Source organism: Podarcis vaucheri, assembly GCF_965113315.1.
Source record: "Podarcis vaucheri genome assembly, chromosome: 15".
Taxonomy (NCBI): domain Eukaryota; kingdom Metazoa; phylum Chordata; class Lepidosauria; order Squamata; family Lacertidae; genus Podarcis; species Podarcis vaucheri.
The window spans coordinates 42,236,021-42,262,256 of record NC_138753.1 but is presented as its reverse complement, the minus strand read 5'-3'; the positions used below and the strand labels follow the sequence as shown (position 1 = coordinate 42,262,256).

Below are 26,236 nucleotides of genomic sequence, written 5' to 3'. Positions count from 1 at the left end.
TGATAAGCACACTTTTTCATGCAGGGGTCCTAGGATCAGTCTCCAGCACCCTCTGGAGTAAAGGATCTCAGCTACCGGAGACCTTGAAGAGCTGCTGCCAGTCAGAGCAGGACAGGGATGGAGAACCTGTGCCCCTCTCATGTGGCTGGACCCTAACTCCCATCAACCTCAACCAGCATGACTAATGGTCAGGGATAATGGGAGTTGTAGTTCAACAGCGTCTGGATGGCCGCAGGTTCCCCATCTATGGAGCAGGCAATACTGGACTGGATTCTTCAATGACCCTCTCCCTTTGCCTTAAGCGCCCCTCCTCCCTTACACCACTTCACCATACCCACAAGGACCACAGCCTTGCCAAGGTCAAACCCTTATGGTCTGAATACTGCCTTTGCTTCGTTTCCTCCAGCCTCACCAATGCCAGCTGTCTCTCGCCTCTACCCTCCCATCTCTTTTCAGGCCCCAGGAGAGTAGGGTGAGGAGAGAGAAAGAACACTTCGACTCACAGCAGGGGCTCCTCATATCTCTGACTCAGCATCCTCCCCCCACTGCCCCCTCCCCAAATCCCCCCTCTTCTGTATACACGCTTAGCCTTGAAAGCGGAGTGTGTGTGTGAAGAGCAAGAAGCCGGCAGCGTGCTAGCAGGAGACGCGAGGTGGGTGTGGCTGAGAGGAGCAAGCCTTCAGCCTCCCGACGCGACGCAGCCCCTCTGGCCAAAGTGGCGTGGTGGGCGTTGAACACCTCCCCCCCCCCACACACACAGACACACCTTCCAGCTTCCTCCCCACCACTTGTGGAAGCTGCAGTGCACCCAGGGATCCACTCCCCCTTTCCCACCAGCTGATCCAGTCCATTTGCCAATTTCGTTTGTCACATCACTTCCGGATCAATTCCCAGTTTCTGCTGCAGAGTGAGTGAGGCTTTTTTAAATTAAAAAAAAACCTCTCTCTGCTTTGCCTGTCCCCTCCCCCTTCACATCATCCTCATCGTCATTTGGATGCTGCTGAGAACTTAAACCCACCCCTCCCGGCTGCACTGCTACCGACAGTCTCTCCCCCCTCGCCTCCTTCCCTCCCCTGATCGCCTCTCAACTTTGCATCGCCTTCAGCCTTCCAGCTGCTGCCCTCCACCTCGCCCCGCGAGCAGCCCGCCCTCCTCTCTATGAAGGCGGCCAGCAGTACAAAGGCTCGGCTTCTCCACCGCCCAGGCGTCCAGCCCTTGCTCGCCTCTGCAAGCCGCTAGCGCCAGCCGCCGCCGCTTCCCCTGCCTCCAGGGCCAGAGCCGGAGCTCCGATCGGGAAGAGCTTTGCCTTTCGCAGCTGCGAGACCCGACCCGGGGAGAGAGCGAGGGAGCCATGGCCGAGAAGAGGCAGTCGGGCAAGGCCACCGAGGACGAGGAGGAAGTTCCAGCCTTCTTCAAGAACCTGGGCTCCGGAAGCCCCAAGCCCCGGCAGAAATTCTGTGGCATGTTCTGCCCCGTGGAAGGCTCCTTGGAGAACAAAACCATCGACTTCGATTCCCTCTCGGTAGGACGCGGTTCCTTCTCCTCCTCCTCCTCGGGCGGTAGGATCGTGGCCAAGCAGAAGGACGTGGCCCACCTCGGACCGGATGCTCAGTCCCATTATTCCTGGCAGAGCAGGAAGGGAGGGGAACCATCTGTTGATTTCGGGAGGAAGGTGGAGATCCGGAGAGCCACGGGCAAAGAGGCTTTGCAGAACCTGAACGACAAGGTGAGAGGTCTTTTTTGCTGCGGGGAGCGGGGGAGGGATCTGAGACCCAGTTGATCTTGGGCTCGCTTTTTCACCGGGGGCAGACAAAGTAAACGGGGAGGGGAACCGTGCTCAGACTGTCCCCATCGACAGATCGTCAGGGAGGTGATTCTGCTCTTTAGGGTGTGAGTGTGGCACGTGTGAGGCTGCAGCAACCTTCCACCCCAGCCCCGCCAACCGTTTCTTTCAAGCTGGCAGACTTTTTCCTCCTTTTCTGCCTTAGGCATTTTCCGAGCAGTGGTATAATAAGGAAGCCCCACCCATCTGATGCAGGTTCCAAGGCGGTAGGGAGTCAATTGCCAGACAAAGATGCTCACTGGCAAGCAAAGCAAAACAAAAGCGAAACGAAACGAAACGAAAAGAGCTACATTTGCAGATTGTGTGGACTAGGATCCTCTGCCTGCTTTGGAACTCTCCCAGACTCAGGTCATTTTGAAGGCTTTGCCTTTGAACAGGGATTGGGAGAGTCAAGGCCAAACTGGTCTCTGTCTGGCCCTTGGAACACTCCCCAAGCCACACCCCTCACGAGCCATGCTACACACACCCCTTGGGTGTTTTTGCTTGTTTGGAATGTCCCTTAGAAGTCTGATAATGACTTTTGTTTGCCCTGATGGAGAATGGAGAGGGGTGAGAATAGTGTGTTGAAACTAGTGCATTGTACAAAGGTAACATTAAATTAATTGCTCCACCCTCTGGCCCTGGAAGGCTGCCCAGAACGGAATGTGGTCCATGGACTGAAAAAAAATCCCCCATCCCTGCTTTAAGAACTTGAGCTGAACTTGTGTTAGTCCAGAGAGAACCTTTCTTTGGGTGCAACTGGAGCAGTCAGTCTGTTAGGTAAATGGGATATTTGCTCCAAATCACAAATTACAGCACTGTTCCAATTCTGAGCCAGTGCTGGTCTGTCTGGTCTGACTACCTGTAGGCCTGGTCCCAAAGGGAAAGATGTACTTTGGAAGTTGTCATATTGAATCAGACCCCTCATCCAACCGGCTCAGTACTGTCAACACTGACTGGCAGCAGCTCTCCAGGACTTTCAGCAGATGTATTTTCCAACCCAACTTGGACACTCTGGGGATGGAATCCAGTGTGGTTGCTGTTAGTAATATAATAATAATAATAATAATAATAATAATAATAATAATAATAATAATAATAAATAAATATTATTTATACCCCACCCATCTGACTGGGTTTCCCCAGCCACTCTGGGCGGCTCCCAACAGAATATTAAAAATACAATATAACACCAAAGATTAAAAACTTCCCTAAACAGGGCTGCCTTCAGATGTCTTCTAAAAGTCAGGTAGTTGTTTATTTCCTTGACATCTGACATCTGGAAGGGCGTTCCACAGGTGGGCGCCTCTGCCTGGTTCCCTGTAATCTCACTTCTCGCAGTGAGGGAACCGCCAGAAGGCCTTTGGATCTGGACCTCAGTGTCTGGGCTGAACGATGGAGGTGGAGATGCTCCTTCAGGTATACTGGGCCAAGGCCATTTAGGGCTTTAAAGGTCAGCACCAACACTTTGAATTGCACTTGGAAACGTATGGGTCACCTTCAAAGGTAGCCCCACATAGAGTGCATTGCAGTAGTCCAAGTGGGAGATAACTAGAGCATGGACCACTCTGGCGAGAGAGTCTGCAGGCAGGTAGGGTCTCAGCCTGCGTACCAGGTGGAGCTGGTAAACAGCTGCCCTGGACCCAGAGTTAACCTGCGCCTCCATGGACAGCTGTGAGTCCAAAATGACTCCCAGGCTACACACCTGGTCCTTCAGGGTCACAAGTCACCCCATTCAGGACCAGGGAGTCCTCCATACCCACTCGCCCCCTGTCCCCCCTAAACAGTACTTCTGTCTTGTCAGGATTCAACCTCAATCTCTTAGTCACCATCCATCCTCCAGCTGCCTCAAGACACTCACATAGGACCTTAACCGCCTTCACTGGTTCTGATTTAAAAGAGAGGTCGAGTTGGGTGTCATCTGCATACTGATGAACACCCAGCCCAAACCCCCTGATGATCTCTCCCAGCGGCTTCATATAGATGTTAAAAAGCATGGGGGGGGGAGGACAGAGACCTGAGTCACCCCACTTGAGAGGTAGGGTAGAATTGGGGAGCAGAAGTACAGGGCCCCCATCAGCAGAGACAGCATGGAGGGACTAAGGGCACAGGAGAGCCGACTTACTACATTTTGAAGTGAGTGAAGTACTCACCATAGGAAGATGAGCCACCCAGACCATTTGGCCCAGAGCCTAAAATTTCCTGACTGCATTACTGATTGATGCAGTGATGAAACTCACTCCATGCAAAACAGGCATCTGACGCTGAGAGACAGCCCTTCCCTTACAAAAACCTAGTTCCCCTGCAGCTGGCCCTAGAGCAAAAGACATTGGACATTGTTCTATTGATTTCAATAGGGAATGAGTGGGTAGCAGTTTCAGTCTGAGGCCCACATACCCCCATGGACAACCCCCAGCGGACCACATGCTTCAGGTGGGCGTGACCAGAGACAAAAGTGGGTGGAGCAAAGGATGAAATACTTAGCTTTGCACAGTAAGCTACATTCCACCCATGCAAAATATGTAATGTTTCCACACACACACAGTTCTTCATCAGGGCATGCTAGAGTCTTTGACACCAACAGTTAAGCACTTAAAGAGTGGGTGGAACAGGACCAATGAGGGGAGTGGCATGGGGAAATGTTGTGGTCCAGGGAGAGTCCTGAGGGCCAGATACAGATGCCCAGAAAGGTACATTTGGCCCCCTGCCCTGAGGATCCCCTCCTCTGCTATAGGATTTAGGGTTCTTATCTTATACAAGCACATGGCTTGATAGAATAGGTTGTGGGATGTGAATGATGGTCTCAATAATGAGAGAGGGGATGTAGAGCCATCTCAGTACCTTAGGTGAAAAAAATCTGTCCACCTTCACTTGCAAACCTTCAAAGGTATCATACATAAAGACCAGGGAAATATAATATATGATGATGTACAAAAAATGTTGTGTGTTTCTTAGCACCTCTTGGTCAATCCAAGCCCTGAATGGCTGCCTCCATGAGAAAGCAGTGCATCCCCTGCCTAGGTAGGGGAGAAGAAGAGAAGGTGGAGAAAATGGAGAGAAAGATTTCTCCTCTACAATAACACTCAGGGGTATCCAGTAGATCTGGGACATAGAAAAAGGAGGAGTCATTTCACACAATGTACAAGTAACTTCCAGAATTCATTCCCGTAAGACATGGGGATGACCACTTGCTAGGATCGCTTTAAAAGTGGATTAGGCAAACTTAAAGATGAAATATTTGTATCAACAGTTATTAGTCAAGACAGTGATGTAGAACCTCAATGACCAGAGGCAGTGTATCTCCAACAGTTGCGGGGAAGAAGATCTCTGTTAGCTCAGCCAATAAACAACTATCCTGTCCAGAATCCCAATTCTCACAGTGACCAACTAGATTCCTATGGGAAGCCTGAAAGCAGAACATGAGCACAACAGCACTGTCCCAATTTGTGATTTACAATAACTGGCGTTCAGCCTCCATATCCTAACTGGAGGCTCCCATGAAGAATCTGGCTGGCCCCTGTGGGAAGTAGGATGGACCTTTGGTCTTATCTGGCAAGGGTCGCTGGTTATGGTTTGAGCAAGCCATTTTTAAGGGGCTCCCAAAATGGGGTGGGGAGGGGGTGGGAATTAATAACTCCTTATTTAATAATCACTCAACTGTCAGAAATCCTGCCTGCTGCAAGTAGAGGCAGCCAAGGCATATGTTGACCACTATGTTTATCCCTTTTTCTGTACCATTTCATTTTCTTTTTATGGCAACGGTTATAAAAAGAAGCAGGTCTTCCCTTTTTGCAAACACATATTTGAGGCACAGTTCCGGCTGGCCGTGAACAGTTGCTTTCTAAGAGCAATATAGAAGCAACTTCAAACAAGCTTCTCCGGGATGTCAGCCAAGGGATATTGCCACACTCTGCATTTTCCTTTGCCATTAAAGAGCTCACATTTGCAGCTTTAAAGATCAGAAGCAGCTAAGTCTACCCAGCAACTAACAGACTTTCCGTTTCAAAGCAGAAAGTGGCTTTTTGTGTACTTCCGCTTGCACAGCAGCTACAATCTCTTTAGGTAGCATCTAAGGAATGTGGCTGATGCACCACTTTGTTAGATATTACACAATTGCAGCTCCCCTAAGTGCTTGAATTTTCAGGAGTCAGCAGCTCAGCTTATCACCTCAGAGAAAACCCCTATCCTCTCTGTGGAAACCAAATGACAAGTTCACAAACTCTATTTTTAAAGCACACACACAAAAATTTTGTGTGTGAATGAGGGCCATACTAAATGTGACACCATTCATGCAAGTAGTATGATTAAAAAAGAAAAAAAAGTGGTGAGGATCTGCCCAGGGGTCAGATCCAGGACTGGCCCACCCTCCATAGGCCCTCCTACCTGTCAATCACCTGATGTTATATGGTGATTCAAATTTTATGCTGGTAGCAGGCACAGGTTCAGATATGATCTTAGTGCTGTAGACCCACAGTGCTAAGATTGGACATGAGTCATTGCTTGCCAACTTGGACTGACTCCCCATTTGTATGAATGGGCAGCCGTGCCATCAGGGCAGGTACGAAGTCCCCCAAACATAATAAGGTTGGCTTAGGACATTTTGAAGTAAGTGAATAATAATAACCATTGTCAACTAAAGAGCCCTCCGAATAAGGCCATTAAGTTTCGGGCATCAATACCATTAAGCCCAGAGTCTAAAATGTCCTACCTGCAGGGGGACAAAGTGTCAACCCCCCCTCCCCCACCAAAGTCCTAATATAGACCAAGCCTCATCTAACTTTTGTAAAGAGCCATTCCACTATTGCTAATTGTGTGAATGGCATCACATTTAATTTATTCCAAGACAAACATTTATTTGAAACTGCAGAGAAAGCTGCTTATCCTGTCAGTCCATTGATCCATCTATGTCATGACTGTCTACATTGACTGGCATTGACTCTCCAGGGTTTTATATGATGGGCATTCCTACCTGGAGATGTTGGGAATTGAACTTGGGATATTCTGCATTAACCAGAGACCCAGGATTGGCTGCAGGTCCCTATCAATTGTGTACTTGGCCATTAACTTAGATTTTCTGCACAAAATGTGTATGTCAATTGTACTTGGAGCCTTGTACCTGTGTGGAGCCTGTTTCCAATCCTACGACAGTTTTGCACTGGTAAACTTAGCTCCTTCTCCATCCAGGTGCAACATTAAACTGGAATGCTGAAACACCAGCAGAGAAATATTCATCACTACGGCTGAGCACACTTTTCTAGTGTGGGGACAGGCCTGGGGGTCAACTGTGGCCCTCCAGGCTTTTCTATCCAGCCCTTGGGACTCTCCCCAGGCTAAACCCTTTATTGGTCCTAGTTTGCACCCTCCTTGATTATATTTGACTGGCTAGAATGTGTCCATGGACTCTGATCGTGCTTTTTGCTTGCCCGGGCAAAATATAGAGGGTGTATGCAAGTGTGTGTCAAAACTATCTTACAGGTAAAATGTGCATGCTCTGCTCTGCTCACTTGTTGTCTATGACCTCCTGCCCACCACTAGCAAATATCCACCCAATACTGCCTGGAAGATAATGCTGCCCTCGAGCTGCTCTAGTGATTTGATAAGGGTGATTCTGCCTCTGATAAACGCTTCCAAGCCCAGGCATAACTCCTTTTTAGCTGAGTGTCATTCACTTGGCTTTGGGCTCATAGAGAATTTCTTTGCTCCCTTACTGTTGGCCTTCTCTAGCAGTCATGCCCCATTCCTTGATCTTTCAGCATTGGGTTATATTTTACTCACAGTGGCAACATCACTTACGCTCCCTCCTCTCCACCATGCAACTAAATGAGTGCATGCCACAGAACAGGGTGGGAAAGCTGTGATAATCCAGAAGTTGCTAGACACTGGTCAGAGATTATGGAAGTTACAGTCCAACAACATCTGGAAGGGCCTAAGGAGCACCACATGAGGTCTATCATATGCAGCCAGTGGGACTCTCCTCCCACTTGGGTGCTGGTGGTGGGGAAAGATAACACAAAGCACAAATCAAAGCACCAAGAGCACATGCCTCTGCATGCGGTATCTTATGTGGCACATACTATTAAGTGCCTGACAAGTGCCTCTACATTTCTCGCTCAAATGAGTGAGGTTGCCACTGTGACTAATGTATGTACTAAGACTCTTGATTGCCAAGCTGTTGACCCCTACTGCCACAAGGGATGTATGAATATTCAGATGTAGGATTTATTGTGTGAATTTCATTGGTTGCAATGCTAGCACTTCTGCCCAATTTCTAACATTCCTTTTACAGCAGAGTACCTGTTGCATTATGGAACTATGACTTTTTGACTAATGTACTGCAATGTCGTGCTAATTTTTAAACAGTGGGAAAGAACTGGGATACCACGCCAATTTTCATCATGTGAAATTACAACACAAAATGCCCGTGATTTTCCAAGTTTACAGGGTTGCATGTGGACTTTTTCTGGAAACAATTTAACACAGAAATGAGCACTAAATTTCCATTAGATTCCACTAGATTTCTAGAAGTGGCTTTTACACCATGTGTGATATAAAAGAAGAGAAAATTTACAGGCAAGAAAAAGTTGCAAAGACTGAATAAAGTGCTGTCTGAATGCAGGCTTCAGCAATTTCAGTTTCTCTTTCTCATTTTTCCAGTATCAAATTCAGTTCTCTAAATTTCCACATCAGATTGAGATTTTTTTGTGGGTGTGGGGATCCTCATGAAAATTCATAAGCATTTTGGTGCGAATTTCTTCAAATATACACATTTTTGCAAAACAATTTCCCCTAATATAATACAATTTAATACATTATTTTACCAATACATGCATCTATATGCACACTTTAAATCCTGGGATCCCGGAATTGCACCCCTTGCAATTTACACATGCTTTAACGTTCATAGATAACTATATGGATGGTTAAGGAAATACACCTGTAGCTTAAAAAACAGGACAGGTTTCCACATTTTTCCTGTGAGCAGGAGATATTTAAATTCATATTTTCAGTCCATTTGTAGCACACCATCTACACTTCCAAATGTAATATTTTATACTGGGAGAAATCAGGATGGTCAAAGCTTCAAGTATATTAAAAATCAAACATACTCTGCCTCAGTGGCGTGGGGGGTGCCAGGGGTGCCGGCCGCACCGGGCACAACATCTGGGGGGGGGCGAGTCCAGAGGGAAGGGACAAGTTCCTTCCTCCGCCGGGCTCCCTGCCGCCGCCGCCATCCCCTCGGCCCAGCCACAGGCGGCGGCTGCTTCTGCCGACTGGGAGGAAGGAGAGCTCCGAGGGGCCTCGCCGCGCCCTGCGCTCCCCAAAACCCTCTGAGAGGAAGCCGGCGGGCGGGCGAGAGTCTCCCAGCAGAAGGGGGCACCGCTGGCTCCGGCTCTCAGCGCAAGTCTCAGTCGTGGGGGGGGGGGCGAGGACGGAGCACGGCTGGAAGCCCCCGGACCCGGCTGGGAGGAGGAGAGGCACTCGCCAAGCCCGGATCTGGAGCTCCACCTACAGCCCAAGGAGAGGAGGGGGCGGGGAGGCGCCCGAGGGGAGGGGGCTTCGGCTGCCTCGGCCCGCGGGGGCTCCGCAAATAATAAATTTAATAAATTCCTGCTGAGCCTTTGGGGGGGGTCCTTGGCTCCTTCGCTCGCCCCCAGCCCCAGTGGCGTAGCGTGGGGGTGCAGGGGGGCCGGGCAACATCTGGAGGGGCGCGCTCGCACTCGAGTCCTAAAATCCACGGGTTAGGGGGTGCAAATTACCTGCCTTGCCCCGGGTGCTGACAACCCACGCTACGCCACTGCTCTGCCTGCAGTTGTAATGTTGCAAGGTGGTTGATGTAAAAGAGTTTGTTGCATAAGAGGGTGAAGAACTCAGAATTCATTAACAACTTGTAGAATGGTGGGAGATTGAGCAATGATTAGGGGTTGTACTACCACTACCAACAAACAATAAATATCTAGTCGAGTCTACACTATGTTCAGTTTTAATGTGCACACATTTTTTATGTGAATTGTTTAATGTTCTTGTAAATGCCTAGCTATTGAATCCTGATATAGTACTTCATCCCCTCCCCACCACGGCTTTCTCATGAGTTCTCATCTTGTTAACGGTTCGGGTATTTAGTGATAGCAAATCAGTGTATTAGTAGAAGGAATAATAATGTTTCGCCTTTAAGAAAAGGGAGTGCCTTTCCCTTTTCCAGACCTCACGGCAGGCGGGGAAATGAAGGCACAGTAATATTCTAGTTTCTGTTGGCTCTACCCAGAGCGGTGGGAAACTCCCTCTCTCCTTCGCAACCTAGTTCAGTTTATTTATTTATTTTATTTATTGAATTTATATACAATGGTACCTCGGGTTAAGTACTTAATTCGTTCTGGAGGTCCGTTCTTAACCTGAAACTGTTCTTAACCTGAAGCATCACTTTAGCTAATGAGGCCTCCTGCTGCTGCCGCCGTGCCGCCATAGCACGATTTCTGTTCTCATCCTGAAGCAAAGTTCTTAACCTGAAGCACTATTTCTGGGTTAGCAGAGTCTGTAACCTGAAGCAAATGTAACCTGAAGCGTATGTAACCTGAGGTACCACTGTACTACCCTATATCCAGAGGTCTCAGGGTAGTTCACAGAAAAGATCACAATATATAAAATCAAAATAAGAACAGTAACCCAATAACACACACACACACCCCGAGTCAAATTTTAAAAGGGTATAGGATGTCGATCAGGTCAACCAAAGGCCTGGTTAAAAAGGAACATTTTTGCCTGGTACCTAAAGGTGTAGAATGAAGGCATCTGGTGAACCTCCCTGGGGAGAGCATTCCACAAATGGGGAGCCACTGCAGAGAAGGCCCCGCTCTCGTGTTTCCACCCTCTGGACCTTTTGAAGAAGAGGCACATGAAGGAGGGCCTCAGAAGATGATCTCAGGGCCCAGGTAGTTTAGTTCTTGCAAGCCCAGGAAGAGGAATAAACTCACTCGTTCTCCACCAAGGAATCCATAGAGAACTCTATAGAGAACTTCATAAAGAGCTCCCTAACCACATTCATTCAGAGCCAAAAGAACAGCCTACTGGAATGTGAGTAAATACCTCTACATGTGCCCTGTGAGCCAATAAAATAAATGTCTGAGAGCTTTGTGGACTTTTGTTTATATTCTACAGACTGACAGAAGTCTCAGGATGGAGCATTAACCATTTCTCCTCCATTGTTCATATTCTGATTACCTTCACAGTCCACTTCAGAAGTTTATTGCTGCAATAAACCAACTTTCATATCATTTAACCACTCTGGATCCCTTTCCCCCTTTTCTGAAACAGATTTTCAAGCCCAGGGTCCAAATGCAGCCATCCAGGTTTCTCTGTCTCCGCCATGGGACCATCCACTCCACCTCCCCAGACACACCTGCTTTGTTTCAAACCCAGCTTTACTGTTTTTGCATTTTGGAATGTGTCTCAGAAGTTTGAGAACTGCTTTTGTTTGCTTGGATGGAGAATAGAGAAGAGTGTGAGGGTGTGTGAGTCACTTTGAAAGGTGAGAAAGATTTGTCTTCAAGCCCATCCGAAAAGGAAAAATGTTCCTTTGCTCCCATGGTTCAACTGCAAACTGCATGGGCAAAAGAAGTGAGGATGTAGCTGCTGCTGGTCAGCTGTGGCTGCAAATACTGCTTCCTTGGCTCTTGTGATTTTGCCTGTATCGAGAATATTTGCTACATGGCAAATATTCAATAATGTGGCACTGAAGGAGGGCAACCCTACTGCATCATAACAGCCAGGCAGATGGATAAGGCAGGAGGCATTCTATCAAGTAAATAGACCTTTCCAAGGATTTTGCATATCACAACAAGCATCTTTAACTTGGCTCAGCAAATTGAGAGCCAATGCCACACCTTCAAAACTGGTGCAATATGCTTTTGCAAAGTTGTCCTGATTAATAACCCAGTAGGAGGTGATATAAGGAACGCAGGTAACGCTGTGGGTTAAACCACAGAGCCTAGGACTTGCCAATCAGAAGGTTGGAGGTTCAAATCCCCACGACGGGGTGAGCTCCCATTGCTCAGTCCCTGCTCCTGCCAACCTAGCAGTTTGAAAGCAAGAAGTGCAAGTAGATAAATAGGTACTGCTCTGGTGGGAGGTAAACGGCGTTTCCGTGCGCTGCTCTGGTTCGCCAGAAGCAGCTTAGTCATGCTGGCCACATGACCCAGTAGCTGTACGCCGGCTCCCTTGGCCAATAAAGCGAGATGAGCGCCGCAACCCCAGAGTCGTCTGTGACTGGACCTAATGGTCAGGGGTCCCTTTACATTACCTTTAGGAGGTGATACGGAAAATAGAAGGGGTGGCTTTTGCTGCCTAATTCTAAGTCCGTGATTGGTCAGAGATGAATGGATGGAAGCAGTATGCAGTGAAAGCAAGGCAAATCTTTATTTTTCTTTTGCAACAGAGTTCCCTCCCCTCCTTGCAAGGAGGTAAGGGAGACCCAGAACAAAAGTGTGCAAACCCCTTTAAAGACTTTTGAAATTGCCCACCCCTTGGCCAAATACCATCCAAAAAGCATTGTACATACATCACAGGAGATGGTCTTTCACAGATATTTGAGTGTTGCTTTTCTCCTGTCTACCAGGATACCTGATAACTGTCACAGGCCGCCTGACCATTCTATTGAGATGGTAAATACTTTAGTTCCTGAATTTCTTATTTACAAATTTATACCTATTGACAGTTCCCTCAGCTTAGCAGAAACTTGCCAGACTGGATTTGCAGGGAGGAGTAAACTCCCTAGATTCCAGGCCATTTTGTTAATAGGATTTGCAACTCAAATGACAATTGGAAAGTTTCCCCACTTGTTTCCTCCTACTGCAGAGGAATATTTGAGGTCATTTTGGGACCAAATCACACAGAACACATAGCATTAGTCTAGTAGGAGGAGGTGGCAGAACCTGGCGTGGGGTAGCTCCCTATGATTTGTTTGCAAAGCATTTTGAGGATAAAATCACTTGCATCTACTGGGATTTTGACTCGGTTGTTACAGAATCTGAAGGGGTGTCCAGAGCGCTGTTTAGTCCTGTTGTGTTGGATGAGTTTCAGTTGGCAAGGCTTGAGGATGTGGACAAGGTGCTCGGATCAGTCAGGGTGAGCCTGATAAAAACTAGCAGGGAGAGAACAGTTGGCTGGGCCAGGGGGTGGTCCCTACCTGCTTGAATGAGGCAGTGGTAAGAAGCTCACCCTAGGTTTGGAAAATCTTAAGTAACTACTGGTCAGTTGCCAATCTCCCGTCCTTGGGCAAGGTTCTTGAGTGGGTGATTGTAGACCAAATCTAGGCACTCTAGGAGAAAACTGGCTTTCTAGATCCATTTCATTTGGGGTTTTAGCTAAGTTTCGGCACAGAAACGACTTTGGTCGTCCTGTATGATGACCGTTGTCAGGAGAGAGACAGGGGCAACGTGTCCTGTTAATTCTCCTTGACCTCTCAGCAGATTTTGATACTATCAACCTTGGTGATCCTCCTTCTGGACTGGCTAAGTTGCAGGTGGGTGGCACTGCTTTGTGGTGGTTCTGGTCATACTTGAGTAGTTGTTCCCAGAGGGTGATGCTTGGGGAGTGCCCTTTGGCCCAATGTGTTTCTCAGGTTTTTATCTCCTGTGCTGTTTCACATCTACATGAAACAGCCCAGGAGGGGTCATCCAGAGTTTTGGAGTACATTGTCAGCAATATGCTGATGATGCACAGCACTACTTCTTTTTATCTGCAGGTGTGGAAGTGAATGTGCTGGACTGTACTGTTGTTTTGCCTTGTTAATGGGTTGGATGAGGGCCAACAAACTGAAGCTCAATTCAGATAAGACTGAGGCACTGTCACTGGGCAGTGGACTGGACTGGATGGATGAGAGGTTGCCTGCTCTTGATCTGAAGGAGCAGGTACGTGGCTTGAGGGTACTTCTACATTCATTGTTGTCACTTGAGCTTCCGCCGGCCTTCCATCAGCTTTGGCTGGTGGTCCAACTGCATCTCTATGGAGCTAACTTCTGTTCTCTATGCTCTGGTAACCTCTAAGGTATATTACTGCAGTGGCGTAGCGTGGGGGGTGCAGGGGGGCTGGCCGCACCGGGCGCAACATCGGGGGGCACGCTCTCACTTGCAGCTCTCTGCCCCTACCTGGCTCACTCACTCTCTCTCTCACTGCAGTGCTGGCTGTGCGAATCCGATCCGAGCCGCTGGGTCGCCGCCCACTGTGGAGGGGGTGGGTGCCAGGCGTGCGGTGCAGAGAGAGAGTGAGGGACTATCTGGGGGAGGGACAGTGCAGCGGCCGCCCAGCACAGCGCTGAGCGTGGGAGAGAACCACACCAGACCAGACCAGGCAGCAGCAAGAAGAAGCTGGCAGCTGCGGCAGGTTAGGGGTTAGGGGACTCAAATTACTTGCCTTGCCCCGGGTGCTGACAACCCACGCTACGCCGCTGTATTACTGCAACATGTTATACATGGGGCTGACTCTGAAGATCATTTGGAAACTTCAACTGATGCAGGGCAAGACAGTTTGAGCATATCACACCGATCCAGGCCCAACTGCACTGGCTGCCAATTACTTTCTGGGCCCAATTCAAAGTACTGGTTATGAACTATAAAGCCTTAAACAGCTCAGAACCACAATACATCAAGGCCTGCCTCTCTCCATATGAACCTACCAGGATCCTGAGATCATCATCTGAGGCACTTCTTCATGTGCCTCCTCGTGAGAGTAGCAACCTGAGAACAGGCCTTTTCTGCAGTGGCTCCCTGTTTGTGGAACGCTTTCCCCAGGGAGGGTCACCAGGTGCCTTCATTACATATATTTAGGCACCAGGTGAAAATGTTTCTTTATTACCAGGCCTTTAGTTGATTAAACCATAGATGGCTTTTTAAATGTTTGTGAGAAGGGGGTTATTGGCTTGTTTTTCTTTTTATTATGTATTTTGTTCTCTCATTTTGTATTTTTGTGTTGTAAAATGCCCTGTGAACTTACAATGAAGGGTGGCATACCAAACAAACAAACAAACAAACAAACAAACAAACAGGTTGCAGCAACTTCTGTATGGAAACAAAGTTAACACATTTGGGGCTTTTTAGTTTGGAGGAAAGTTCATGACTACAGAAGGAAATGATAAAAGGTAAAGGTAAAGGGACCCCTGACCATTATAGGCATATATAAAATAAGAGGGATGGGTGGCGGACACATTGTGCTCCTTCTGGGTTAGATTGTCCACTTTTGGTACCCACCCTTCACTCAGTTCTCACCTATGGCTCCTAGAACAGTGTTTCCCAACCTTTTTTGGGCAAAGGCACACTTGTTTCATAAAAAAAATCTCGAGGCACACCACCATGCCAGATGGGGAAAGGTCACTTTTTACTTATGTAAAAAAAAATAAAAAAATAGTAACAGCATAGAAGGTAATGGTTAGGCTAGCATCCCTCTTCCAAATATGCTAGGTTTTTATTTGCAGGGACTGTTCTACATGGGAAGGGGAAAGGAAAGTTAATAGAAGGAAAGGCAGGTGGGAGAGAAAGAGAAAGAAAGAGGGAAGGAAGGGGGGAAGAGAAGTGGAAAGGAGGGAGACCGAGGCAGGGGAGAAGCGTCTGGAGAGTTGCTCCGAAGTTTGGGGGCCGCGGGGGTGGGTGCGCGTCCCAGGAGGCGGAGGCCAGCCCGGGCTGGGAGCCGCGCCGCGGCCCGGGGGCGGAAGGCGGACCGCGGCTCCTAGGATGTGGAAAGGGGACGGCGGCGCAGGGGGAGGAGACCCGCACGGCTAGGGCAGCGCACAGGGGGGGAGCGGGCCGGAGGCGGGCGAGGGGGGCCGCGATCCCGCGCGCCGCGAACATGGCCTCCTTCCCCGCGGGCCCTGCCGAGCCCCCTGGCCGGGGAGGGCGGCGCGCCCCCGCCACCGGAGGAGAGCAGAGGCAGGAGGAGGAGGACGAAGGCGCTGCCGAGGAGGCGCGCCAACTTCTGCCAACTTCGGCGCCCGCCCCGTCGCTGCAGGCTCCTCCCGGCCGAGAGCCAGAGGACAGCGGCGGAGCAGGAGGAGGAGGATCGGGTTTGGCGACGGCTGCTGCGTCCTCTCCAAGCAAGGGGCTGGCCTCCGCTGCGCCCGATCCTCCGCGCTCGCCGCGCTTCTCGGCGGAGCAGGTCTCGTGCGTGTGCGAGGCGCTGCTGCAGGCGGGCGACCCCGGCCGGCTGGGCCGCTTCCTGGGCTCGCTGCCGCCCGACGCCAAGGCGCCGTGCCTGGAGGCGCAGGCGGGCGAGAGCCTGGCCAAGGCGCGCGCGCTGCTGGCCTTCCAGCGCGGCGACTTCGCCGAGCTCTACCGCCTGGTGCAGAGCCGGCGATGGGATGTGGGAGGGAGCTCGCTCGCCGCCCCGCGTGTGCCTATGTGGGGCACGTTACAGCCCCGTGACGTCAGCGCCACGCAGGCAGCCAGGCAGGCAGACGGCGAGAGCCCCGCGCTGGGCGGCCTCTCCTCGCTGCCGCTGCCCCGCCTCTCGCCGCCCGACTCGCCCGCCTCCCTCCCACGGCACACCAGGCAACGTCTCGCGGCACACTAGTGTGCCGCGGAACACCGGTTGGGAAACACTGTCCTAGAAGCTGTCACCATGCGAGTCAGTGGGTCTCAAACTCTATGTGAGTTAGGGAGGTCCCCTGCATGTGAACAATGGTTTTGGCAGATGGAGCAGACGAGACCAATAGTGGGCCCAACAGTTAAGAAGGCAGTTTCTGCATGTGCTGTTGAGGGAAATGAGGGGCAGATGGGGCTTGTCAGCCTGGGAAGGTAGCCCAGCTAGGAGAAGGAAAACTATGATCCTCACCCTCTGCTGTCATTGGTTCCATACCCTCCAACATTTCTCATATGATAATAGGGACGTCCCATTCCATAATGATAATTTTACTATTTATACCTCACACTTCTTAATGTGTAATGGAGAGAGCTTCCCTCTTTTGCATTGGAATCACTGCAAGGAATATGATTAGCATCAGTCTGTGTTGAAGTTGTCAGCAGGTCTATGCATCTAACGTTTTACAGTCAAATGCTACCACTGCTCAGGGGCGCCAACTTGCCCCCCACATTGAGGAGGCGAGGTCATGTGATGTGTTAAAGGTAAAGGTAAAGGTACCCCTGCCCGTACAGGCCAGTCTTGCCAGACTCTAGGGTTGTGCGCTCATCTCACTCAAGAGGCCGGGGGCCAGCGCTGTCCGCAGACACTTCCGGGTCACGTGGCCAGCGTGACAAGCTGCATCTGGCGAGCCAGCGCAGCACACGGAACGCCGTTTACCTTCCCACTGGTAAGCGGTCCCTATTTATCTACTTGCACCCAGGGATGCTTTCGAACTGCTAGGTTGGCAGGCGCTGGGACCGAACGAAGGAAGCTCACCCCGTCACGGGGATTCGAACCGTCGACCATGTGATCGGCAAGTCCTAGGCGCTGAGGTTTTACCCACAGTGCCACCCGCGTCCCCTAACACATGTGATGTGTTAGGTTACACATTTATGCCCTCCAGGCCCAGAAAAGAATAAAAGAATGCAACATAGACCCCTGGGGTTTGCAGGCAGTATGCAACCTCTGGATTGGCTATGGCTGCAATCCTGTAGACAACGGAGTCTACATTGTAAGTCTGGTATAATATTGGAAACTTTTCCTTTTTTGTTTTGGAAAAAAAATACAAATGCAAACAGAAGATTTGAAGAATCACAATTTTAAAAAATTAAGATCTATTTTTTAAAAAACAAATAAATAGTATTATGCATTTAACTTTGACCAAATTTAACTAAATTAACCAAAGCTGAAGAAGGAGAAGAAGACAAAAACAAGATCCAAGAATACAGCATAATCATTGGCAACAGGAAAAAATACAATAAAACAATTCTGGGATCCTTTGTCCCTTTTCTAGGGAACACAGCATGGTAACAACAGTGCTCAAGCGATGGAGGTTTGCGAACACACACAGTTTTCAGGTCTTTTTGGCCTGGCCCTGACATATGAGCTGCAATTTAAAAGATAATTGTCTAGATCAATGTTACAGGATGGAACAGGTGTCTTAAGTGCTTCACTGCACTTTCCAAATGTTTGAAAATGAAATCCAAAAGCTGCCAAGTTTTGGCATGATGAACTAGCACCAAGGCTGATCCACATCGCTGGGCACTTGCTGAGGCCCCAGTAGATCCCACTGCCAATTTCTGGAGCTTCCTGGACATGAACCTCCTCCTCCTCCTCCTTGTTGTTTCTGGCTGGTGTCCTGACAGTTCTAAGTGGAGAGAAGGAGCAATAGCCACTTCTCTCTCTCTCTCTCTCTCTCCCCCCCCCCCGGTGGGTGAAGAGATTTTGCTTACATAAGAGGTGGGGAAACTTTGGCCCTCCAGATGTTGTTGAACAACAACTCCCATCAGCTGCTGCAAGCATGTTCAGTGGGTAGGGATGATGGGTGTTATTGTTCAGCAACATCTGGAGAGCCTAAGATTCCTTGATTATTTGCAGAGCAACCTGGAACGTTAGGTCCTTCTTAGCGTAGAGGCGTTGTTGCAGCTTCTCATCCTTCAGGCCACCAACAAGAAGAAGAAGAAGAGTTTGGATTTGATATCCCGCCTTTCACTCCCTTTAAGGAGTCTCAAAGCGGCTAACATTCTCCTTTCCCTTCCTCCCCCACAACAGACACTCTGTGAGGTGAGTGGGGCTGAGAGACTTCAGAGAAGTGTGACTGGCCCAAGGTCACCCAGCAGCTGCATGTGGAGGAGCGGAGACGCGAACCCGGTTCCCCGGATTACGAGACTACCGCTCTTAACCACTACACCACACTGGCTCTCGAAGGCGGTCACGAAGCATGTTCTCCAGCTCTGAGAAGTTGCAGAACCGGGCGGCTTGGCGGAGAGAGGTCACAAACCCAGTTATGGTTTCCCCAGGGGCTTGCCGCTTTACGTAGAAGGCATTTCAACGAGCCACCACTGAGGGCTGCGGCGAAAAGTGCCCCTTCAGCTGTTCCATTATTGTTTTGTATGGAACAGTAGCGACGTCTTCAGGTGCAAGGAGAGCCCGGGCGATTTCAAACGTCTCCTCTCCATAGATGCTGAAGAATATCGCCCTCTTCTTGGCGTCTTCTTCATCGGTGACCCCTTTGGGTTCTTGGAGGAAGGTGAAATGGGAGGCGAACGCTTCCCAGTCTCCAGATGCTGGGTTGAACGGCGAGAAGCTGCTGTCGGTTGCCATTCTGAGTTCCTTGTGTCCCGGAGCTGAAGCCTGGATATACGGTGCGAGGCAGCGGTGCGGCAGGTGCAGCAGGTGGCAGTGCTGCGGTGCTGTGTGTGGCAGTCAGCTCAGCGGGATCCCACCTTCATCTCCAGTGAAATATACTCAGAGTCGCAAAGTGATTTCATGCTCTTTATTCAGCTCATAGTGGTGAGGAGGAATGAATGAAAGTCTCCTCAAAGTATCTGCTTTATATACATTATTTACACAATGGGCTGCACATGATTGGCTAATTCTGGAATTCTACTGTAAGCCAATCAGGTTGTGGATTCACTTATATCTGGAGCATGATTGGGTGGTTCCTGCCAACCAATCATACTGCTGCATTGTTCTAGGACCAATCAGACTGCTGCATTCTGAATCCTATTGTTCTAGGACCAATCAGACTGCTTCAGTTTGGATCCTATTCAACTCAGTACATAACAGCCCCCAAAAGCAGTTGTGGAATTAAAAGAAGAGGAGAAAAAGCAGCAAAGCAATTCTGTGGCTAATTGAAGAATTCCTCTAAATAGGGTCTATTCATGAAGATCACACTTTGGACAACCAGGCTAATGCTTTTGCAGAAAAAATATTCCTAGACACAAGACTTTTATTTTTTATATTTTAAGCCCTTTCAGTCTTCCATCTCGAGGCTAAGTCCAGCAAACTGTACATTCCCACCCCTCTCCCCAGGGCCGGATTATTGACTTCTGTGTGCTTGTGTATCTGGGTCTCCCTTGTATCTATTAGGGGCTATTCTCTCGCCTTTCCGATGATATCTATGCTGCTGATTACTTCTGCCGTTTTAATTTTAGAGAAAGTGTTTAATTTAAAAGGATCTGTACTATAGAAGAACAGTGGTAACAATACATTGAGGACAAGTAAATATTTTGGGGAGGGTGGTCCCAGAGCCCTAGTGCCCCCATCCCAAAGAGGATCAAATGGACAGACTTTGGCACTCTTTTCTCCTCCCCTCCCCCAATGTCTTTCCCTCTATCTGAGCTGGCTCCCTGCCTGTTACGTTACATGCGGGGAAACCCATGTGGGGTTCCTCTCTGTGTAAAGTCTTTAAGCTTTTCCTGCACACGCCTGACAAATCTGCCCCATTGTCAAAATTTACCTTTTCCCCCACCTCCGGTCTCTGTTGTTGGGTGTCCTGGCTGAGGGGGAAAACAGAAGACAGATGGCCATCGGCCAGGGATGGTCTAGTTGAGATTCCTGCATTACCCCAGGGGTTTGGCTAGATGACCCTCAGGGGTCCCTTCCAACTCTACAGTTCTCTGGTGCAGGCTTGTGCAGAGGTTTAGGTACAAGTTGGATGCGAGGGGTGCAAATGATTGCAGCCCATCTTACGCACCGTCAGCTAAGGAATAAGTCCCACTGATCATGATGACACTAGATTGCTGCTGTGCAGTCCTGCTTTTTAAATAAATGTTTTCCTTTTCAGATAATACAGAGCATGATGAAATCACAATAAATAAAACCTCCCCTTCAGTACATTGGTACCTCGGGTTAAGTACTTAATTCGTTCTGGAGGTCCGTTCTTAACCTGAAACTGATTTTAACCTGAAGAACCACTTTAGCTAATGGGGCCTCCTGCTGCCGCCGCGCCGCTGGAGCACAATTTCTGTTCTCATCCTCAAGCAAAGTTCTTAACCTGAGGTAATATTTCTGAGTCAGCAGAGTCTGTAAAAAATAATAATAAAAAAATAATTGGGGGGGGGGTGACAAGAAATTTTCCGCACCGGGCACCACCTGACCTTCTTTAGGGCCCGCTCCACTGTCATGTTTGGTGTTCAGCAGCAGGAGTTTTTGAAGGAATCCTGTAAGCAGGGCCAGTTGGGGGGAGGGGTTGCAGGGGGGCATTTGGCCTGGGGCAAAACCTCAAAGGGGGCCTCAGATTTAGTCACTTCTTAATATTTTTGGTATTTGATTCTTCTCTCAGCTTGTTTCTACCTGCAGCAAACCAAAATGTGACTCCCACTCCCAGCTTAGAGCTGCAAACTTAAGCAAATGAGAGATGTGATTTGGTAAAAGACATGGTTCTTTTTTGTTCGCAGATATTTCATCAGATTTAATTACATCTCACTTCTTTGGTGTCTGGCGCTATTTTGTTTTGTGTTCCATCATTTTTAATTTTTTACTCTGCCTAAAGCTGGAAGTGGCCTAGGTCTCTCTGGACCCCTGAAACCGGGTGTCCCTGATCATTGGTCTTGCTGGCCAGGGCTGGGAGCAGCACACAGACACTCAAAGGCTTGGCCAGTATTCTCTGTAAAACAGACTGCAAACACACACAGACACAGACACACAGAGGAAGCATGCCCCAGAACCTTTTGCGATTTGCAGTGTTTCTGAAGAAAATTCAAAAAGCACCATAGACAGTAGAGTCTGCAGTGAAATAAGCACTCCAGCATAAGTTTGCGATGAGATAACATTCTTTTTATTGTTAAAAGAGATATAGCATAAATATCTACAGGGAAAAATAACAGTTTTATACTTTTCATTTATTCCCCCAATTTATAGTTAACCCTGTGTTGTAAGCATCCCAGAAGCATTCAGTTTTTAAAAACCAACAACAGAATATGCATAAGAAAATAAATATACACAATGTCCCCTGCTACAATTTTTAAAAAGCCAGTCACCGGACGGGAACCATTCGTTAGCCATATTGCTAGTGAGCTTGGCATGGTTTCCATTTTAATATGACTTTGACATCTCCGCTAGATAGTGGGTTTTTCTCCTTCACATTCCAGTGTCACAGAAGAGAAGTACTGTCTGTATTTCATTGGGTTTTCAGTGTCTGTAACACTTTCTGGGTCATTTACAAATTTTTGCTTGGGAGTGTTTATTTCACTCATTTTCCAAAAATATTTTTCACTCAGAACCAGAGTTCCGCTTAAAAGCTGCGAAGCTGCAGCAAGAAACCCAATATAGATGGCCATTCCAGCATGTTGTTCTGTGGGAATCGGAGGCACTCCCAAAACCTCCGAAAGCGGAATTCCTTCGTTTGATAATACAGAATGAAGATTCCATGAAATGGGAATCAGTACACAAGTACCCGCTGCCAACTCTATCCTTGCTCCGATTGAAAAGAAGCTATCGACGAAATTCTCAGCTTTTCCCGGCTCAAAGATGTTGCATAGAGCAAAGGCCATCCAAAGAACAGTCAGCGCATTGGCCACTGAGGCCATTGGCATCAAGTCCTGGGCCACGATGATTTCAGGTGGTAGGGACTCCTCCTCATTGAATGGTATGCATATCATGTTGGTTTTCTTCATAGTAACTCTTCTTACAGAGCAGGCACCCCAGATGCCAATGCCCACAATGCCCTGCTGGTTGCTGCCCATGATTTTGTCCACTTGCCACACTCTCCAGTCAAGGTTGGCAGATGTGGAGCAGATGCTCATTAGGCAGCCCAGGACAGCCAGGAGAAAGGCAGCGAGTTGCACGCAGGACACCCTGCACAACAGGCGGACTGGGAAGGACCCATCATGCGCCCGGGGTGGAAGTTCCGCTTTAGTGCTGGGAAGGCTGGCGATAGAAGGCATGCTGGAGAAAAAGACAGACAAAAGATAACTATTAGATACTTCGGCACAGTATCATATGGACACCTCCTAAAGTTTGAGCAAATAGTGATGTGCAGCTAAAACAATGCCATCATTCTAGGGCAAATTCTGCATTTCCCACCTTGAGACGTAGGAATGGAAAAGTCTGCTGTTCCTGCAATCGTAAGTGCCAGGAATCAGAGTTCCCCAGGGGTGAAGAAATTGCACAACCGCACAACCCCTTTTGTTCTAGGGACCCCCTCCATGCAGATAATTGGGCTCTTGTCTAGTCCACTCCTCCTCTGCATTCCTATGCTCCCCTCCCTTCCCTCTCTATTGGTAAAATGTCAGGCATGATCCCACCAAAGTTATGCATTCTACCCTTGAAAGAAAGTTTGGTGCAACAGACCAATACAGCTCCTGTTCAGGAAAGAATCCCTTCTGGCTTTAGTCCTCATTCTCTCTCTCTCTCTCTCTCTCTCTCTCTCTCTCTCTCTCACACACACACACACACACACACACACACACACAGTGAAAAGCCTACCAAGTGGCTCTTAGACAGGACAAAAGGCAATAAAAGTCAATTTGTTCCTATCTGAGAAAACACTGCTCTGTTGGTGGGGAACTGAGGAGCGCTGCATATATGCACCTGCGTGAATCAGTTCTTCAACCAGTCTTTTTCCAGAGCGAGGGCTTTTTCCAGGTCTTTCTCTTCCAGCGTCTGATCTAGGAGAGGACCTGGAAAGAGTGAAGCTGGTCGGAGCACCGTAGCAACTGCTCCTTGGAGTTCTGAGGCAGTTAGAATGCAGCTTCCTTTGAACGCTCAGAAGAACACAAATCATAACTCCAGGGTACTGGTCGTTTGGAACATTTGGCAACTGCTTGGAGGCAGTGTGCATTTGAATACCAGTGTGATTCTGCAACTTTTAAAAGACACTTTTTTGTTAGATGTAAGATTATGCAAAGATTGAATGCAAAAGGTGGAAATAAACACCTCAGCTGCCAGTTCCAAAGGAATGAGAGAGCAAGAGTTGAAATAAACCAGGGGTCAGCAACCTTTTTTAGCCGTGGGCTGGTCCACCATCGCTCAGACCATGTGGTGGGCCAGACTATATTTTGGAGGGGGAAAAATGAACGAATACCTATGCCCCAGAAATAACCCAGAAATGCATTTTAAATAAAATAGCACATTCTACTCATGTAAAAACACGCTGATTCCCGGACCGTCCATGGGTCAGATTGAGAAGGCGATTGGGCCGCATCCAGCCCCCAGGCCTTAGGTTGCCTATCGCTGGTGTAGGCGGTCAAAGAGGGCAGGGGGGCAGTTCCCACTTCATGGCACCACCACCTCTGGTCTGATATAAATGTGGCAAGCACATCTACCTTGCACACTATTGCAGATCACAATTTCTGAAACTCCAGGTTGATAAGAAATAGTTTTATATGGGTGTAGTAGAATTGGGCCGGGAGCATGGAAGGACTGGAATCAGCTAGTGGAAAAGAAGGAACAATGTCAGCCTTTAAACTAGACATGGGTGCTCAGGTTAATATGTTGTCCGATGATTATGAAAGACTCCAATTTAGGTGAAAAATACTTTCAACAAGTATTTAACTAATGGACTATTACCAGTAAAGGGACACCATATTGGCAGCATCAGATACAAAGACACTGAATATAGCTTGCCATTTATTATAATTCCTAAACAGACTTAGCATAATTAAATGGGAACTAACCATGCAAGACAATGGGAAACAGGAATATGACACACTGATTTTGTGTTAACAAAATATATTTGAAAATATATATACTTGGCTACTTACCAGGTGAACATACTATCCAAATAAATAAACAAACTACCATATTTTTCCATGTATAAGACAATACTTTTTCCTTTAAAAATTTAGTCAAAAATTAGGAGTCGTCTTATACATGGATGGTGAATCTCAGGTGTTGGTGGGGCCTGCTCCGTTGCTATGCTGGTTCTGGTGCTTTGAATAGTTAATAAAATACCAAAGTTGTTCTGTTTGATGTTTAAAATATCAATTTCTCAATTTGGGATTAAAAAAAAATAGGGGTCATCTTATAGATGGCGGCATCTTATACACAGAAAAATACGGTACTAATGTCCTCAGAGATCCATCCGTGCAGAAATGTGCATTTTGCACTTTGTGACAAACTCAGAGAGAAGTTCTCAAGAATGGGTTTTTTTACAGGTCATAAAGAAGATTGAGGAACCCACAGAATGGGTGATGCCAGAAGCCTTAAGGCCATCAAGACTGAGTATTTCAAACTCCCCACTAGAGAGAAAATCATGGCACAATTTGCAAATGCTCACAGAGGACAACCCAAACACTTCACAGTCAATACCCCTTTGAGAGGTATTACTTTCTGTGACACCTATTTGATGTTGCTTCAGCACCTGACATGTACTATAGAACCATACACATGATATATGAGCACACCGATGGAATTGACACTTCAATAGATGATATTGTGCGGCACTCTGTCAAAGGTGAACATGATCTAACACTTGGGAAGGTCTTAGATGCAGCAGGAAATTAAACTAAATAAAGAACATTGTGGTTTTGGGATCACTGAACAGACATTTTGGCGAAATGTTATCTCTACTAATAGGGTAAAACCTGACATAGAGAAGTTTGAGGCTACTGGAAATATACCATGACCCTAGTCCAAGAAGGATGTGGATTGGCTTCTGAGGTAGTTAGCTAAATAGCTCTTGTCTCAAGACACTGAACCTAAAATTATTACATTATGGTGCAGGGCAGGACTTCAGGTTGGCTCCAGGTATGATGGGGGCCTTGGCAATGTGCCTTCTGTGTCCCGTCCTATGTTGGTAACCTGGCCTGGCTGTGGGTTTTACTCGGCTGCTGAGCTGCCAATTCCCAGCGCAGGAAGCAGCCCAGGGGTCAACCATCTTTTGGCGCCTGTGGGCACATTTAAAATTTTGAGAAAGGGCTGTAGGGGCTAGTTAGAAAATGTCTGCTATGGGTGTGTGGCATGACACAAAATGGCTGTTGTGAGGGTGTGGCAAAACACAAAATGTCTGCCACATCTAAAAGAGCAGAAAAAATGCCAGGATGACTTAGTAGTGCACACTTCCCCCTCCGCAAATCAGCAGGGGAAAGGTATCTCCATCCTAGAGTTGCCATATTCTGAAGAGGAAAAAAGAGGACACATTTGCTGGGGCAGGGTGAGCGGGTGCAGGAGCAGGAGCGGGTGCCAGGGTCATAGCTGTCAACGTTTTCCTTATTCCCTTATTCCGAATAGGATTCCTCACAAGAAAATGGAAAAGTTGACAGCTATGGCCAGGGTGTGTGCCAGGGTACGCTGTGGGCAGGGTACGCATTAGAGGGTGCTGGGGAGGGATGTGGCAAAATTTGTGTATGCAAATTGTGGGGGAGAGAAAGAGAGACGGACCCCCCCCACACACACACTGCCATCCCCTCCCCTGTGCGTGCTTTCCCCTCCTCGCTACCTTGGACAACACTCTCACACAGGCACACACTCCCTGACAGTTAAACACACAGACCCTGCACACGCTGCCCCCCCATGCTTTCCCCTCCTTGCTATCTAGGGCAGCTTTGCAGCTGGTTGGAGCCCAGTTGGAGGGCACCGGGGAGGGGT

General features: G+C 48.3%; 1 protein-coding gene across 2 annotated transcripts in view; it reads left to right on the top strand.

The window, feature by feature from the left end:
- The first annotated feature begins 1,048 nt into the window (after positions 1 to 1,048).
- The window catches only part of DPYSL2 (dihydropyrimidinase like 2), an 87,298-nt gene continuing 62,110 nt past the window's right edge, over positions 1,049 to 26,236 (top strand). The window contains exon 1 of one of the 2 annotated variants that reach the window (XM_082200420.1): positions 1,049 to 1,726. In XM_082200420.1, coding sequence (XP_082056546.1) covers positions 1,352 to 1,726 — 375 coding nt within the window. In that variant the 5' untranslated portion in view covers positions 1,049 to 1,351. The remainder of the gene's footprint in view (positions 1,727 to 26,236) is intronic. The other variant, XM_082200421.1, reaches the window with a different exon arrangement.